The sequence below is a fragment of the Chanodichthys erythropterus genome, chromosome 2 (assembly GCF_024489055.1).
Source record: "Chanodichthys erythropterus isolate Z2021 chromosome 2, ASM2448905v1, whole genome shotgun sequence".
In the NCBI taxonomy this organism is placed as follows: domain Eukaryota; kingdom Metazoa; phylum Chordata; class Actinopteri; order Cypriniformes; family Xenocyprididae; genus Chanodichthys; species Chanodichthys erythropterus.
Window position 1 is genome coordinate 30,784,663 of NC_090222.1, and position 19,128 is coordinate 30,803,790.

Sequence of the window (19,128 nt, forward strand, 5' to 3'; positions counted from 1 at the left end):
AATTATTACTAGTTATGATTAATTATTCATATTTCTTTGCAATCTCACAATATCAAAATAAACACACTGCTAAACCATTGCTCTACACCACCTGTCAAGTATTCCTCAAGCAGAGACATAAAGGCTTGATGAGAGCGAGATTATAACAAGAAATACCTGGGGTTTACGCTAAGCTATCACCATCATAAGATAATCAGGCAGAACAATGGCAGCCCTTAACAGCCTCAAAGCTGAACAAATGTGCCGTCCCAGAATACACAAGTGGATTTGTCCTAAAAACACTGGATGTTTGCGAGCTGGTGTGTTCTGGAGTTTGCTAACAGACATGGTTGGTGAGAATGTGGTTGATGTGCATGTTTGGGTTTCTAGAAATAAGATAACAAGTAGGAAAACATATCTTTAGATAAGATAACGAGTAGGAAAACATATCTTTAGACTGTCCCCTGTCACTGTGGGTGTGAAACAATGTGTGTGTGTGTTTGTACCATAATTCCTGTGAGCAAACACACTCCCTTGCCACAGTAGGTGTGAGGCACCATGTCTCCATATCCAATGGAGAGGAAGGTGATGGAGATGAGCCACATGGCACCCAAAAAATTACTGGTCACATCCTGAGCATCATGGTACCTGAGAGAGAAATAAAGAAGCCGAGGTTAAGTCTGGAAAGATTTGATTTTTGAAGGAAACTTTGAACAGGTTCTGGCTGTGGAAGGTATGGAGAAGCAATAACTGGATGTGAAATAGGCACAAATACCACATCGTTTTCACATCAAATTCTTTCATACGTTTCCATCCCTTAATCGGATCTGCAAAGCACTTTGAAGGAAACTCAAGAAAGTGTTTGCCCAGAGGCTTGTTGAGAAACTTTGAGAAGGTTCTTAAAGGGTTAGTTCACCCAAAAATGAAAATAATGTCATTTAAATACTCACCCTCATGTTGTTCTACCCCCGTAAGACCTTCGTTCATCTTCAGAACACAAATTAAGATATTTTTGATAAAATCTGATGGCTCAGTGAGGCTTCTATAGAGAGCAAAGCCATTGAAACTCTCAAGGTCCATAAAGGTACCAAAATATATTTGAAACAGTTCTTGTGAGTTCAGTGGATCTATCTTAATATTATAAAACGACAAGAATGCTTTTTGTGCGCCAAAAAAACTCAAAATAATGACTTTTCAACAATATATAGTGATGGGCCGATTTCAAAACACTGCTTCGGAGCTTTACGAATCGAATCAGTGGATTTCAGCAGTTTAGCCGTTTGATAGGAGATCTGAATCACTAATTCAAAACAAAAGATTCATAAAGCTCAGGAGCTTCATGAAGCAGTATTTTAAAATCGGCCCATCAGTAAGCCTCGTTTACTGAAATCACATGATTTTGGCAGTTTGATACATGCTCCAAACCACTGATTCGAAACAAAAGATTCATAAAGCTCAGAAGCTTCATGAAGCAGTGTTTTGAAATCGGCCCATCAGTAAGACTCGTTTACTGAAATCACATGATTTTGGCAGTTTGATATATGCTCCAAACCACTGATTCGAAACAAAAGATTCATAAAGCTCAGAAGCTTCATGAAGCAGTGTTTTGAAATGGGCCCATCAGTAAGCCTCGTTTTCTGAAATCACATGATTTTGGTAGTTTGATACATGCTCCGAACCACTGATTCTCAACAAAAGATTCGTAAATCTTCGAAGCTTCATGAAGCAGTGTTTTGAAATGGGCCCATCAGTAAGCCTCGTTTACTGAAATCACATGATTTTGGCAGCTTGATACACGCTCCGAGCCACTGATTCTCAACAAAAGATTCGTAAAGCTTCGAAGCTTCATGAAGCAGTGTTTTGAAATCGCCCATCACTAGATATTGTTGAATAAAGTATCTTAATTTGTGTTCCGAAGATGAAGGAAGGTCTTATGATGTGGAACGACATGAAAGTTAGTAATTAATGACAGAATTTTCATTTTTGGGTGAACTAACCCTTTAAAGGTGCTGTATGTAATATTGACAGCTAGCTGTTGAAATGGGTACTGCAGTCCAAATTCGAAATATTGGAGAGCTGTTTCCCCCACACCTCCTCCTCAGACTTTTTTTCAATTAAGAACACTGACAAAGGTCAAGCCACTTTTGCCATTTTATGATTTCGAGAGAGTGATGCATGCATTTGTGTCTTTACGTCTGGACTATTGTAATTACCCGTATATGGGGATTAATCAGTCCACTTTGTCTAGATTGCAAATTGTCCAGAATGCTGCTGCAAGACTGCTGACAGGCTCTCGGAAACGCGACCATATTACCCCTATTCTTTCTTCTCTACATTGGCTGCCAGTCCATTATAGGATTGATTTTAAGATTTTGTTGTTTGTTTTTAAATCTTTAAATGGCCTGGCACCACCATATCTTTCAGATTTATTACAACCTTACTCACCATCCAGATCACTGAGGTCCGCTGACCAGAAACTTTTGACTAGGCGAAACGTAAATTATGGGGTGATCGTGCTTTTTCAGTGATGGCTCCGAGAATCTGGAACAGATTGCCGCTAAATATTAGAACAGCTTCCACACTGGGCTCTTTCAAATCCCTTTTGAAAACTCATCTTTTTTCCCTGGCTTTTTTGTAGGTTTTTATTTAGTGATATTTTGTCATTTAATGTTGCTTGGTCAGATGTCTCTGTGCTGTTTAATGTTGGTGTGTAATGTATGGTTGTTTTTTGTAGTTTTTTTGCCATTTGTATGTGTTTAAATGGTGTACAGCACATTGGCCAACTAACTGTTGTTTTTAATGGTGCTTTACAAATAAATTGTCTTGCCTTGCCTCTCATGTGGGCTGCCAGATTAATAACACAACATGAAAAAGCCCAGTTGGCAATGAAAAGTAGCGAGCATTATATTGTAAGTTGATCAGCTAATGTACACATTATTTTTTTTTTTTTTGCCAAGGCTTATTAGGTCAGGTAAAATCTGCGATCTCTGACCCAGTTCATTTGCTGGCTTCCATGGCTGCAAACAATACGCTGTGTTTTCCGCCAACTGCCAACCCAGGGTGTCAAAATACTATTAGGTAAATTGGCAGTGGGCGGGATCACACGGACCCAAAATAAAAAGACATTCCGACACGGAACACACATTTCAAAGTAGAATAACTGGCTGTATCGTTGTTTTTCAGAGAAATAAGTATTTGAACTTAGCATGTTTCCTAAATCTCTGCAAACATATTATGGTATTTTATGCTTTAGTACAGTCAAAAAATTACGTGCAGCACCTTTAAAAAAAAAGGTATGACATTTCAGACTATTTTGATAAAAACTTACTAAGACAAATATTTTTCCATTTGGAAAGAAATGCTTTCACAAATTCTCTACAGAGCATTTTGAGACCGAGAGAGCAGGCATACATTAAAGACTCCCTGAAGCTCAATATGACACTAGCAACATCAAGGTCGTAGGTTTGATCCCCAGAAAACCCAAAAACTAAAAAATAAATTTATAAATAATGTGATTTTTTTTTTAATTAACTTGAAGTAATGAAATGGCCATAATAAGATCAAGAATGTGTATTCAGAACATAAATAGGGCCAATTTCATGTTGACTACAACAGAAGAAAATCAAAGCCTTCTTTGTTATTTGTACAGTAGCATCAGTCAGCTTCTGGGAAGTCCTCTTAAGGCATCATAGCAACTTCCCAAGAATGTAGTTTACAAAACAAGTTCATCCAGTCAGGGGGAGGTCTAAATCCCACTGTGTGCGTGCTGGACTGAGTAAGAGCAGCAAACAGCCTGCAGGGAGACTCCTCCTCTGGAAAGGGCCTTTAACATGATGACTTTGAGTGCAGTGCATAAAAATAGAGCAGATCCCTGTAGGCTCCTCTCACAACGACGCTGCCCTGATCACATGTGGCAATTCAAATGCGCAAACCATCATTCATATCACACTGCTCGTGCCTGCTGCCATCAAAACAATCATCAAGCCTCAGTTCCCCAATCCGGGGAACCCTCAATATTTTAAAGCGTATACCCCGAGACTAACTCACATCCAGAATTTGTAACCATGACAACACGCCTGGTAGATTTGGAAACACCCACTCACTGGCCTGAGGGCCTAGTTTATCCCGCAACCCTTTTAAGATGCAACATGGGAAATCTGTTGATGCACATCGTGATTGGCTGCTACCCAGAGTGCATATGTGTCTGGAAAAAGGGGAACGCTGTTTAGATAGACAGGTCTGGGGTTTTGGAAACAAGGGTGTGAATGAAAGTGCTCCTTTTCTGTCTCTCTCTCTGGTCTCTTTTCCTCCTCACAGAACAGCGGATGTGTAGAGTGAGTGTTTGCACACCTCATGTGGTGTGTTGTCATCCAGGCAGTGGCACTTATTGGTGGGGATTCAGGTGAGTCCTCATTAAGCATAAGAAACTTGACAGCGTCTAGACAGAATGGCGCAGTTCGAAACACAATGATTCATTTGTTCATTCTTCCTCATGCCCGTTCTCTCTCTCACCTCTCACACACTCTTACGGTCCAGGCAGCGATGATCCACAGGGAGATGCTGAAGACTAGCAGCACCGTGCCTGGGCATATGGTCATCAGGGTCTTCATCACAAACCGTGTGTTAAAGTGCACCTGATAAGAGAAAAACAAGCAGTGGTGTGATTACTTTCAGTCTGGATTTCACCGTCACAGTAGATGAAGTTACACAAGCAACAAGTTGCAAGATGCATTTACTGATGGATATGAGCAGCTTCTAATGATCAGTTAAAGGGTTCGTTCACCCAAAAATGAAATTTCTGTCATTAAGTACTAGGGATGGGACAAAATATCGATATGGCAATATATCGTCATCCTTCTCTGTGCCAAATATCGATATTTAAATTAATAAAATAAAGCTCTATAAATTAGGGCTGGGTAAAAAAATCGATTTCTCGATTTTAATCGATTCTCATTTTTACGAACCGATATCGATTCTTAAATCCCAAGAATCGATTAGTCTAGTCTGTTTTCAGTTGATGAATGAACAGAACATGTAGCGCACCTCCCATCCAATAAATCGCAATAATCTTTGTACTTTGTTACTTTTGATGTGAAGAAAAGTCTCAGATTTCAAATGACATCCATCTTATTATGAGATTCAAAACATAAATACATTTTGGCGCTGTTTAATGTGGCGTGACAGATCACTGTAGCGCATGTGAACATCCTCTCCTCTGCTTTAATACCAGTTACATCTGAAGGTATGTTAAAATATACAGTACAACTTACCGAAATCCGTCAAAGAACGTCAAAGGGTCTGTTTGCACCTGGTCACTTCATGCATTTTCTCTGATCAGATAGCTATTAGATCGTGAAAAGACCAGGTCTAAATGCCCTCCGAAACATATTTTGAGACGGATTTAAATCCGATCGCTCAAACCACTTCAGGAGGTGGTCTGGGACGCATTCCAGTCAAAACTGTCTATGCATCAGTCTAAATGCATCTTCTTGTTGAAACCACATATGTAAATTTTACTTCTCCCAAAAATACTAAAACTGAAGCGTATGAGATTCAGATATGACAGCGCTACTGCATCACGCATCGCTGTAGATGAGCAGCTAAGTATCTCTTCAGCAAACTGACGTGCACTGTAGTCATGCTAACTATTTTAACCATGTTTTTAACTACCTTTCTGGATGTCAAAGGGTGCAATATTGTTGCTGCCTATGTATGGATCAGATACCTTTGGATTTCATCAAAAATAACTCTTTGAAGCGTCAAATTTTCAGTTGCCTAGGCTGTCTAAGGAGGGAAAGAAAGCTCTCAGATTTCATCAAAAAGATCTTTATTTGTGTTCCGAAGATGAACGAAGGTCTTATGGGTGTGGAACAACATGAGGGTGAGTAATTAATGACAGAAATTTCATTTTTGGGTGAACTAACCCTTTAAGCATTATACCATGAATGTTAAAAAGTATACCTATTGTTTATAGCAGGGATTCCCAGTCGCTTAGTGTTCACATGACGAAGTAAAACAAATAAAATATATATATATATTTTTTATATATATAAAGTGGGTACGGAAAGTATTCAGACCCCCTTAAATGTTTCACTCTTTGTTATATTGCAGCCATTTGCTAAAATCATTTTCAAGTTCATTTTTTTCCTCATTAATGTACACACAGCACCCCATATTGACAGAAAAACACAGAAAATTGTTGACATTTTTGCAGATTTATTAAAAAAGAAAAACTGAAATATCACATGGTCCTAAGTATTCAGACCCTTTGCTGTGACACTCATATATTTAACTCAGGTGCTGTCCATTTCTTCTGATCATCCTTGAGATGGTTCTACACCTTCATTTGAGTCCAGCTGTGTTTGATTATACTGATTGGACTTAATTAGGAAAGCCACACACCTGTCTATATAAGACCTTACAGCTCACAGTGCATGTCAGAGCAAATGAGAATCATGAGGTCAAAGGAACTGCCTGAAGAGCTCAGAGACAGAATTGTGGCAAGGCACAGATCTGGCCAAGGTTACAAAAAAATTTCTGCTGCACTTAATGTTCCTAAGAGCACAGTGGCCTCCATAATCCTTAAATGGAAGACGTTTGGGACGACCAGAGCCTTTCCTAGAGCTGGCCGTCCGGCCAAACTGAGCTATCAGGGGAGAAGAGCTTTGGTGAGAGAGGTAAAGAAGAACCCAAATATCACTGTGGCTTAGCTCCCGAGATGCAGTCGGGAGATGGGAGAAAGTTGTAGAAAGTCAACCATCACTGCAGCCCTCCACCATGTCAGAGTGTCCTGACGGAAGCCTCTCCTCAGTGCAAGACACATGAAAGCCCACATGGAGTTTGCCAAGATGGTGAGAAATAAGATTCTCTGGTCTGATGAGACCAAGATAGAATTTTTTGGCCTTAATTCTAAGCGGTATGTGTGGAGAAAACCAGGCACTGCTCATCACCTGTCCAATACAGTCCCAACAGTGAAGCATGGTGGTGGCAGCATCATGCTGTGTTTTTTTTTTTTTTTTGAGCTGCAGGGACAGGACGACTGGTTGAAATCGAGGGAAAGATGAATGCAGCCAAGTACAGGGATATCCTGGATGAAAACCTTCTCCAGAGTGCTCAGGACCTCAGACTGGGCCAAAGGTTTACCTTCCAACAAGACAATGACCCTAAGCACACAGCTAAAATAACGAAGGAGTGGCTTCACAACAACTCCGTGACTGTTCTTGAATAGCCGAGCCAGAGCCCTGACTTAAACCAATTGAGCATCTCTGGAGAGACCTAAAAATGGCTGTCCACCTAACGTTTACCATCCAACCTGACAGAACTGGAGAGGATCTGCAAGGAGGAATGGCAGAGGATCCCCAAATCCAGGTGTGAAAAACTTGTTGCATCTTTCCCAAAAAGACTCATGGCTGTATTAGATCAAAAGGGTGCTTCTACTAAATACTGAGCAAAGGGTCTGAATACTTAGGACCATGTGATATTTCAGTTTTTCTTTTTTAATAAATCTGCAAAAATGTCAACATTTCTGTTTTTTTCTGTCAATATGAGGTGCTGTGTGTAAATTAATGAGGGGAAAAAAAAGAACTTAAATGATTTTAGCAAATGGCTGCAATATAACAAAGAGTGAAACATTTAAGGGGGTCTGAATACTTTCCGTACCCACTGTATGTATATATATATATATATATATATATATATATAGCACTGATTTTTTTCGATTTTTTTCAAATAGATTTATTCTTGCATTGTATTGAATGTTTCTATATGCATTTTCTCTCAAAAACAGACAGTATAGCTGCTGTGGTGGTGAGATCTCGATAGTCTCCATGGTGGTCGTATTCATATTAAGACCATCAAAAGATCATGTTTGACCTTATATTTATCCCACTGGTTGCACTTGGAAATTAAAACAGCTGTTTGAGATCAAAGGTTGTTCAGTGTCTTTGTGCAAAAGTAAAGACTGTAACCTGATCTGAAATTTATATGAAATTGGCTATCCTGACCGAAATTTACAAGAACCCCAAATTTCAGTATTTTTCATTTTATTTTATTTTCATTTTCAGCTCAGTTTGAATCTAATGCAGCTCTTTTCTGAAGCATCTGAAGAACAAAAGACGTGTTGCCATTGTTTGTTTGTGCATAATTTTATCTATACTTTATTGAAAACAACGTTCATCATCATCATCATCATTACTATTGATTTGTGTTACTGAAAAGTCACATAAAGGGCAGCTCTCCAGAGGGAAGGCGGAGATCTCTGAGCTAAGATGGGCCACACGATCATTAATGATAAAACAGCACATGAGAGGAAAGAGAATTTGCATTTACATCTCTTTGAAACATGAGCTTCTCTCAAAGGACAAAGTGATTACCCTCTCCAATCAGCGATTCAAATTAAAGTACATCAGGACTCTTTTCACCTGTTTTGGGTTATTTCAATGGCACTAAAGGACAAAACTCAAACTTTGAACTATTATCAAACACTTGACAGCCACGGCAGTCATTCTTCAGCCTCTTTTAAGAGATACACAATATTCAGAGACATCAATCAGCCATCTAAAGAGGAGCAGAGATAAACCTGCTTGAAAAACGAACAGCCATCGATCATAAAATCCAATACAGCAGAATATTCATCAGTCACATCAACTGACACCAAGCTGTGATGCTGCATTCTAACAATGCAAAAACAATTAGATTAAGCTCCTGTCCAACACCGACCTTCAAATGAAGCTACGCTAGTTCACTCTGACCCAACAAATGCCAACATACACACCAAATAGCAAATAGGTTTTGTTGGATCCAGTAACTAAGTAAAAGTAGCAACACTACTAACACTATTTTTAGTAGCATGACAGTAGCTTGGCTGTTTACATAATAATGTAGTTTTCTGGTAACAAGCCACTTTTTCCAATAAGTAGCAGTCATGTTGTCAAATTTTATGTCACATTGTGCTGTACATGAAGCATTACAGCTGAGCCAACTAAATGATAATCAAAACCAGTCTCCAAAAAGGTCCTCTGCATTGTTTTGACTCATTTTAGTGGATCAGTTCAGTCATAAGGTGCATGTAAATCAACTGGTTCCAAAAGAAACTATTCACAGATTCAAGTCTCTCTTGTGCCAAAGGGCAACTGCAGTGTCTTTTTTTATAATGAAATCTGCTGTTTTCAACTCATTTATATTGTCGTTTATTTAGGGCAAATTTACCTGTAAATTTACCTTGTAATCAAGATTCAGTGAAAACTACGGAAGAGGATTAGGGCCAAGCAATAATAAAAAAATAAAACCATCTTGAGATTAAAGTTGTTAAATTTCGAGAAAAAAAATCATTAGATTTCGAAAAAAAGGTTGAGATAAAATGTTGAGAATAAACTCATTAAATTACGAGAAAAAAATCGTTAAATTTCAAGAAAAAAGTCAAATTAAAATGTTGAGAATTAACTTGTTAAATAATGAGAAAAAACTCGATAAATTTAGAGAAAAAGGTCGCGATAAAATGTTGAGAATAAACTCGTTAAATTACGTGAAAAAAACTCGTTAAATTACGAGAAAAAATTCGTTAAATTATGGAAAAAAGTCATTAAATTACGAGACCAAATTCGTTAAATTACGGGAATAAATTCATTAATTTAATGACTTTATTCTCAACATTTTATCTCGACATTTTTTTCATAATTTAACAAATTTGTTCTTGTAATTTAACAACTTTTTTTCTCGTAATTTAATGACTTTATTCTCAACATTTTATCTTAACTTTTTTCTTGAAGTTTAACAAGTTTTTTTCTCGTAATTTAACAAGTTTATTCTCAACATTTTATTTCGACTTTTTTCTTGAAATTTAACGAGTTTTTTCTCGTAATTTAATGAGTATATTCTCAACATTTTATCTCGACTTTTTTCTTGAAATTTAACGAGTTTTTTCTCGTAATTTAATAACTTTATTCTCAACATTTTATCTTGACTTTTTTCTTGAAGTTTAACAAGTTTTTTTCTAGTAATTTAACGAGTTTATTCTCAACATTTTATCTCGACTTTTTTCTTGAAATTTAACAACTTTAATCTCGAGATGGTTTTATTTTTTTATTATTGCTTGGCCCTAATCCTCTTCCGTAGAAAACCACTCATTGTTTTTGAGAAATTTTGTCTGATAAAGATTATCAGACAAAGATCATTAAGATCAAGATCAATTAGAATGATCAAAAAATTATATAATATTTTAAAAGATTCTGTCACCTTAAAGGAAAAGTTCACCCACAAATAAAAATTCTGCCATCAATTACTCACCCTCAAGTTGTTCTAAACCTGTATGAGTTTCTTTGTTCTATTGAACACAAAAAAAAGATTTGATCAAGAATTTGGGTGACCAAACAGTTTCTGGTCCCCTTCGACTTCCATGGTATATATTTTTTTTCATACCATGGAAATCAATAGGGACCAGCAACTGTTTGGTTACCCAAAATATCTTCTTTTGTGTTAGACAGAACGAAGAAACTCATACAAGTTTAGAACAACTTGAGGGTGAGTAAATGATGGCAGAATGTTCATTTTTGGGTGAACTATCCCTTTATGCATCTTCAATGTTGTCAGTTACTTCATTTTAATAGTTTTGCTTATGAGTCTTGAAACTTAGGTATACAAAATGGTGCTTGGGGATCCACCAAAACATTCAAAGAAAAACTGCATACAAACAAACAAACAAAACGTTAAATAAGCGAAAATTTACACAACATTATTGACATTATTCTAAAGACTTGTCATAATTCATAATTTATTCTATAAACAGCCCTAGTTTTGTTTCTCTTCAGTTTCTCTTTCTACAGTTTAGCTGACTATTAGACTTGACTGTATTTTAACTAGTTTTCATTTTTAGTAGCTTGTAACAGTTTTAAAATATCTTCCCCAACACTGGTGGATCAGTGTGTGAACCCTGTTGCTGTTTGGTGGGTCAGTGTGAACCAACCTATAAATGTACAATCTTTAAACCGTCAGTAAAGCTGAAAGGTTCATCTTTCTCAAGAGACTAAACACACATAAATCCACACAAAACCTCTTCCTCCAGCGCAGAAAACCACAGGCCTGAATGCTCATGACTGTCCACATAAAAGTGAACTTTACTGCCATAAGCCACATTTTGTAGAGAGGATGTGTTTATTGAATCTGGGCGCAAGTGGGCCATTGAAGCCAGACAGAAAGGGAAAAGCTGGTCAGATGATGAGGTTTGGACTAGTTGGTCTATAATACCTGAAGAAAACTAGCGGTTAGCATTCCCATTCATCTCAATGGCAGTTGCTTGGCTAGCACAGGACCCTCCAGAAGTATGTGATTTCATGCTTTTTAGAGACCTTTGAACAGTAATCAGGCGAAGTGTTACTTGCAAAAATAGTTAGAATACACATGCTATCAACCAGCAGTGGCTAATGGGACCATGCTAACTAGCCAAAAGAAGGTAAAAGGCACAGAAATAAGAAACAAATGCTACACATATATAATTAACACCCTAAATTCTCATTCTTGAATCGTTGTGTTGACCTCTGACCTTGTTGAGTGCCCCTATGCTGCGGGAGGAGGCGTCGGTGAAGAGCTTGCTATGTAGTAGCATGACTCGGGCGATGAGGTAGAGTCTAAGGAACATGGGTACGGACAGCACCATGTCTAGATCTGCCTCCGCCTGCGAGGGAGCGTAGGAGAAGGCCAGCCGCGCCCGCCACATAAACTTGAAGTCCCCCGGCACCGGGTGAACCGCTGAAACGATCAACTCCAGAGCGATAAGCAGCACTCGCTCCATGGTCATGGCGATCCGCCAGTCGTCCGCACCATTGTCAATGACGAAGAGCTGAAGGGAAAAGTCAGAATGGGAATGTTAAACAATGCAAATTGAGCAGTTTCCCAGGGCCAGCAAAGTTTCAATTTGCATAATGGATTTCAAATTTGTATTGAAAAGTAAAGAAGTGCTCAAGGGAACACAGCAGTCACTAGCTGTAACAGTGACATCATAACACAAAGAAATAAAACTCAGCCCCCATACAAACTGTTCTTTTAATCTCACACCATTAATTAAACATGCACATTTAAGGTTTGCCCCACATAATTTTACACGAGAGTGAACAAAAAAAATACAGATAAAATAAAATAAAATTAAATAAAATCCAGAATCCTGCTAAAATCCAAAAATTACCTCAGGAACTTCTAATAAATGTATGATTTGAGGTATGACTATGTGTAATACATGTTGAAGTAAAGTACTGTTACGGATGTAACAGTAAAAACAGATGTTTTTTTGTGTTCTTTTATATTATGGATTTATTCCTGAATTGAGTATGTGTGTGTCTATGCTGTTTTCACTGTTTGTCTCGAGTAGGATCCATTAACCAGCTAATTGATGGCTCTGCCTGTCTTCATTGGATTGGATAGCACTGATTACAGCAGGTTTAAAACCATCTCTTCTGCTCTTCAAGGAGCTGCTGCGACTTCAGGCCGATCGCACTTCTCCTGTCTTCCCACCAGCCGCCAGACCAACAATGTTACTGTTACATGATTGTTATACGTAAGGTTAATTAATTGGACTTTTTGGAGGGAAGTTATTTTGTCTTTTTTTACTTGTTGTATTGGGCCATGGGTCACCCTGAAAGTTTATGCACCCACTGGTCTTTCTTTTGTTACTCTGAATAAAACTTTTTTTGTTTATGTGAATTTATTTTCTTTTTTCTTGGTCTGATGACTGGGCGGGGAGTCGTGTTTCTTTCTTTTTATTTATTTATTGCAACTTAACTTAACCCTAGATGGTCGTAATAGTACTCATCATAAATCATAATTTGAAGTTGCTAAAAAAAAAAAAAAAATCTTTCAAAATTCCAGAAATTTCTAAAAAAATGTAACTAAAAAATACTGAAATTATGATCAAATAAAATCATTTATTATTTAATTATTTATAATTAAACAACTTACAACTTGACTTAAAGGGTTAGTTCACCCAAAAATGAAATTTCTGTCATTAAGTATTCACCCTCATGTCGTTCCACACCCGTAAGACCTTCGTTTGTCTTCGGAACACAAATTAAGATATTTTTGATGAAATCCGAGGATTTCTGAACCACACATAGGCAGCAACGTCATTGCACCTTTTGAGGTCCAGAAAGATACTAAAGACATTGTTAAAACCGTCAACGTGACTACAGTGGTTCAACCTTAAACACTGATGCTCTGCAACGAAAACAGCGTAGCAGTATGACAGGGGACAGACGAATTTGTTGAATAAAGTCGTTATTTTTGTTTTGTTTTTGCACACAAAACAAAAAGTATTTTCCTCGCTTCATAACATTAAGGCTGAACCACTGTAGTCACGTTGACTATTTTAATCAATGTCTTTAGTACCTTTCTGGACGTCAAAAGGTGCAATGACGTTGCCGCCTATGTGTGGATCTGATACCCTCGGATTTCATCAAAAATATCTTAATTTGTGTTCCGAAGACAAACGAAGGGCTTACGGGTTTGGGACGACATGAGGGTGAGTACTTAATGACAGAAATTTCATTTTTGGGTGAACTAACCCTTTAATATCTATACATAACCTATGGACAAAACATTTTGTCTCTCCTTTCTTTTCCATTTCTGCAGCACAGCTCTGTCAACAGTAAAATCTCATTGGTCAAAAATCCTGCTCCACATATTACCTCTAAAACCCAAAAGAGAATTCGCAGGGCCATGTGTTACCTCAGAAATTTATAATGAGTTTTTTATGTGAGGCATGTCTGCGTGAAAATTTATAGTCAACAAAACAAGAAAGTACTCATAAACAATCAATTCAAATCACAAATGTATTCATGACTCAAAAAGCGCTGATCTAAAAACTCATTAGAATTTCCAGAGGCCCAAAATATGTAAAATTCTCTTCCTGATTTTAGGACCAAACAGCTCTATTAAATAAATAAATAAATGCTCTGATCGGGTAAAATTGTGTTACATCGCACAGCATTTTTGCTTTTAGCGTTGAGAGACAAATTGCTTGTCACGTCGCGCCTCTTAGTACGTGCGAAATCCTCACGGCAAACGGAAGGAAAAAAACTAAAGTCTAGTTGCGTAACCACTCAAGACCAACCATTCATCATCTATTTAATCAAAAACTTCAATTACACATTAATAATTCAGATTAGCTCATTAGAACAACTAATAAATAGAGCTGCTGTTCGACTAACTGAGTGAGTAAAGTGTGCTCTCAAATGCAGCGCAGGAGGCAAAATGAGAGGGAAACAGATTGATGAGCCCCACAATGAGAACACGCTCAGATAGTCATTTTATCCTGCCAGGAACGCCAAACAGACAGAGCAATAAGCAAACAGAATTCCGCTGGCATAATGTGCACTGACAGTTATATGACTCTCTCTCTTTCTCTCGTTCTCTCTCCCAATGCAACTTCATGTCAGGCGGTATATCAGCAGAGCCTAACGACGGAACGGGAAGCTAATTGTGCTGGCTGGCGGTGTTAGATGTGTTTAATGTTAATTGTAAGTGTTAGATTGGCGAGGTTTGTTTAATTGATAAGCAGAAGGCAAGCAGGGTTTTCCCCACTGAGACATACACACATCCACACACACACACACACACCCACAGGAGGGCTGCAAACGATTATACGGGAATCCTGAGAACTCATGAATGAAGTCGTATATCTCTTCTGCGATATGTCGCGCTCGCCTATATTCATCGCGAGGTTGTGTCGCGGCGCAACAGGTCTTTCTGGCATCCAACAAAATTGCTTTGTTTGTCTAATTGCTCGTGCATGTGTGGCATATCTGACTCTGTATGTGCGAAGGGCACCGTGCATGTCGTATGGCTGTAAAATGCTCATGTTTTTTTTTTTTCTGGAAAAGCCAGCCTCGTCATGGTGACTGTTGCCTAGGCGACAACATCAAAGACCAGCCAAGCTTAATTAGGGTCCCCTGGTGAGAGAGGGAGAGAATGACTGTGTGTTTGTATGTGTGTGTGTGTGTGTACACGATCGCAAAAGAGAGAGAGCGTGAGGAAAGTGAGAGGGAGCGAGATAGAAAGGAGGTGGAAGGCAGGGAAAGAAGCTGAGAAAGAGAATGAATGTGCGGGAAAAATACATGCGTGTGGGTGGGTGGAAGGAGAATGAAAGAGAATGTGTGAGTGTGTGTATGAGAGTGCATGTGAATCTGTGAGAGGCTTGTATGGATGGCTGTATGACTTATGAATAATTTTTGACCAATATGGGTCTTAATGACTGATGATGCCATTGACATCTGAACTGTGGCTGATTCATTGTTGGTTTATTTCTTTGCAGGAGACTGAGACAATACTGATGAACTTAAATTAAACACTTATTTAACACAATATTACACAAAATTCACTGCAAATATTAATATTAAAAGATAAATATTTATGCAAAATTCACTATAAAATATTAAATTATACATATTAAATATTTAAACATTTTATAAACAGCGATGAATATTTATTCGAAATTCTCTAAAAACAAATATTGTTTATCATTAGAATGTTTATTAAAAGTTAAATTGACATTAGTAAAAACATTAAATTGATTAAATTAAATAAAACACTTATTATAATATTTAAACAAAATTAACAAAAATATTTGAAAAAGTTAACGTTTATTAAATGTTAAAATGTTTAAACATTTTATTAACATTAAAATGATCAAATCAACATTTATTTCAAAGAATATTTACTTAAAAAGTTTTTCATAGAACTCATAGAACATTTTTCATAGAACATTCATAGAATGTTTAAACATTTAAAAACATAATAATAAACAATAAAGTAATTTTAAAAAACAATCTTTAGTAATGTTACACTCAGTGTTATTTTATTGTCATTTAGATACTATTATAGATTTTATTAGATATGCCGATACTGATAGTTTGATTTTCCCAAAATAAATGCTGCAAACTATTCAGGGAACCCTCTCATTTGGTAAAATATTAGAGGTTAAAATTAACAACAGTGATTGAGTCATTGAGTGATTATATGAGACATGATTAATTTCGTTAAGATGGACTGTATCTTTCAGCATACCTTCTGATGTTCATGCATGTTATTTCGAGTTATAACTTGTATTAAAGTGAGAGAAAAGACTTGTGCTTCGAGCTGCCGCTTGAACTGAGGTGCTACAATCTGTCATGTCACATTTAAGAGCGTCAAAATGCCACTTATCGTTTGAATTTTGTGATAAAATGGACAAAATTTGAAAGCTGAGACTTTGTTTCTTATTGCAAGTAACAAAGCACAAAGCTCTTTGAGATTATAGATGGGACACGTGCAACAAATAATGTTTGGTGTATAGGGAAAACCACAGACCTGGCAACCCTGAACTCATCGATTGTTTTTAAACAAAAAAAGAATTGCTTTTATCGAGAGATACCGATTGTTGGCCGATACATTGATGCATCACTAGTTTTAATTAATATTTTGAATTAGTTTTCATTTATTATATTTTCTGTTTTCAATTTGATTTCAGTTAAAGTTTTAGTAATTTTGTTGAGTGTTTTGTCATTTTAATTAGTTTTATTTCAACAAGTAATGAAAAGTGTTTTCTCTAGTTTAAGTTAGTTAACTAATAACCCTGGTTACGCTCAACATATTTAGACAAATATCGTCATAAAATGTCCATATATCAGTTCATTACAAATACATATCAGCTCAAAACAGCCAAATATCATATATCTCTTTCATTATATGGGTCCTTCCATATTTCTGATATTTCCTGAAAATTGTCATAATCTTTATCTGCATAAAAATGGTTCTTATTTCTGTAAAGCTTTGTGTTTATGAGTAATCGTGGGAATGTTCCATGTAACTGAGGAAAAAATAATTAATTAAAAGCACTGAAATCTCCTTTTTCTCCATCATCATCTCTCCCTTTCCTCCTCCGCACGTTACTCCTAATTCATCTCTTCACTACCTCGCCCCCCCACCCATCCTGTCGTTCTTTTTTGGGCTAAATCGCCACCAGGATATGCTGAATAATTAAATTCCATTAGTTAAGGTAATCAGTCAACATGAGTGACTGAACCGAGCAGCCTCTCTAAACCCATCAGAAAGAGAGAGAAGACGAGAGAGAGAAACCCAGAACCTCCCAACAAATGAGGGCCAGAGCCAATTAGGAAAAATTAGGAAAGGAAGGAAGGATGAATAGGAGAGCAGACAGCAAAATGAAGGACAAGAGAAAGAGAAAATGCAGAGGTTAGAAAAAAAGGGAAATCCAGGAGGAAGACAGAAGTTGAAAGAGGAGAGAGAGGGAAAGAGTGAAGCCAAGCGAGAATAATAGTGTCTGTTTGGTTGTTTTGTCCTGTCAGAGATGAACACCTTTGTTATGATAATAGCATTATAAGTCGCACACATACACACCGCACACAAACAAATGCTTAATTCAGATCACCACCCTTACTCACAATCACAGAAGTCCCGGATATCAATGTGCGATGTCTTTTATCATTGTTGCTTGTCAGATTGCATATGACCCAAGTGAGATCTTAAGTAGAAGTCAAGGCAGACATCAAGTGTCTTTATGTCAGACTGTGTGATGCACAGTTCTGCAGACTTTTGTCACAACTGACAGCTTTGACTGGGCAGTCTGAGTCTGTTCTGACATTCTCACTCACAAACAAAAAAACTGAAGTGCACAAACCCTGGAAAACCCACAATGATGCCTATATTTTGCCTTGGAAAGAAAAAAATGTAGACTGCTTATTCTTCTGAGCAAACTCATGGTAATTTTAATAGTAACACTATAGTGTCATAATGCTAACGGACAACCAGTGTTGTTTTTGTTAACTAAAACTTATTTATTATTACAAATTGTTTTGTCAATTGAAATAAAGCTGACATAAAATAAACTTTAAATATTAGGCTAAAAAAAACATAAAATAAAATGAAAATTTGAAATGCTTCCCTTAAACTAACTGAAATAAAATAAGTACTAAAATTATTTAAACCAAAACTGAAATAAAATTAATTAAAGCTAAATAAATATAAAAACAAATAAAAAAAAATTACAAAATCATATTACAAAATTTCAACACTTAAACTTAAATGAAAACTGAAAATATTGAAATAAAACCTAATTCAAAATAAGTCATAAAATAAATAATATATAAATAAAATAACACATTTATCAACAATTTATTTAACATCATTTATGTATATTTATACTCAGACACTTGTCTTTACTAACTATCCACTAACCCAGGGGTCGGCAACCCAAAATGTTAAAAGAGCCATATTGGACCAAAAAACAAAAAACAAATCTGTCTGGAGCCGCAAAAAAAATTAAAAGCCTTATATAAGCCTTATATGAAGGCAACACAGGCTGTAAGTGTATATTAGCTATATTAGCCTACTATCAAAATGACTAAGTAGGCTACAAATACATAATGAGGTATTCCTGAGGTATATATTTAAAAACTGCTGAAAGCTACAGAAAAAATAAGCAAATGGATCGGTGCAATTCACAGAAACAGCTGGACTCCAGGCAGAGAAACATGGATTTGCAGTAATCATTTTGTGTCAAATTGTTGGATTTTGAGGTAAAATCATTCCATATATATTGTATTGTTATATATTGTGTTGACAACTCATCAATTAAATATTTTCCATCTTCCATCTGCATAATTGTGTGTTTTAAAATAAACACTGACAAAAACTATACTATAAAACTATGTTTTAGGGCGGGACAATATGACAATATAAATAACATTGATATAAGTGACTACGCGGATTTAAACCTACCTATATGGTATATAAAATATTCACAGGCAGATTTGCTTTATGTATTTCCCCGCCGTCAAAATCAGGCAAAAATAAATGTCAGGAAACACGACTCCTGGCTGCATGTCAATTTCCATGGATTAGGTTTATTTGATAAGTTGTAAGAAACACTTTCGAGTCCAACCTTTAGTGTAATTCGTTTGTTTTACTCGCGTTTTCACAGTTTCCCCTATTAAATCCAGTCATGCAGCAGGTTCTTTTGCCACTCAGTCCAGCTGAGGGAGCGCGCTTTCGGCGGGAAAGTGACGTCGATGCATACCCTCGCGCCGCGCTGAAACGTGTAACGTCTGGATGGATCCGTTCAGAGTCAATAAACTTTGGAGTTTTCAGAACGCTTTTAACCTGATGAAC

The 19,128-nt window shown here is 36.8% G+C and overlaps 1 protein-coding gene across 3 annotated transcripts in view; it reads right to left on the bottom strand.

Annotated features, from left to right (window-relative positions):
• Positions 1–19,128, bottom strand: part of kcnn3 (potassium intermediate/small conductance calcium-activated channel, subfamily N, member 3) — a 74,296-nt gene that overhangs the window by 23,962 nt on the left and 31,206 nt on the right. For all 3 annotated transcript variants that reach the window (XM_067395933.1, XM_067395951.1, XM_067395942.1), the window contains 3 exons: positions 11,516–11,812; positions 4,492–4,613; positions 486–627 (listed from right to left, as the gene is read on the bottom strand). In XM_067395933.1, coding sequence (XP_067252034.1) covers positions 486–627; positions 4,492–4,613; positions 11,516–11,812 — 561 coding nt within the window. The remainder of the gene's footprint in view (positions 1–485; positions 628–4,491; positions 4,614–11,515; positions 11,813–19,128) is intronic.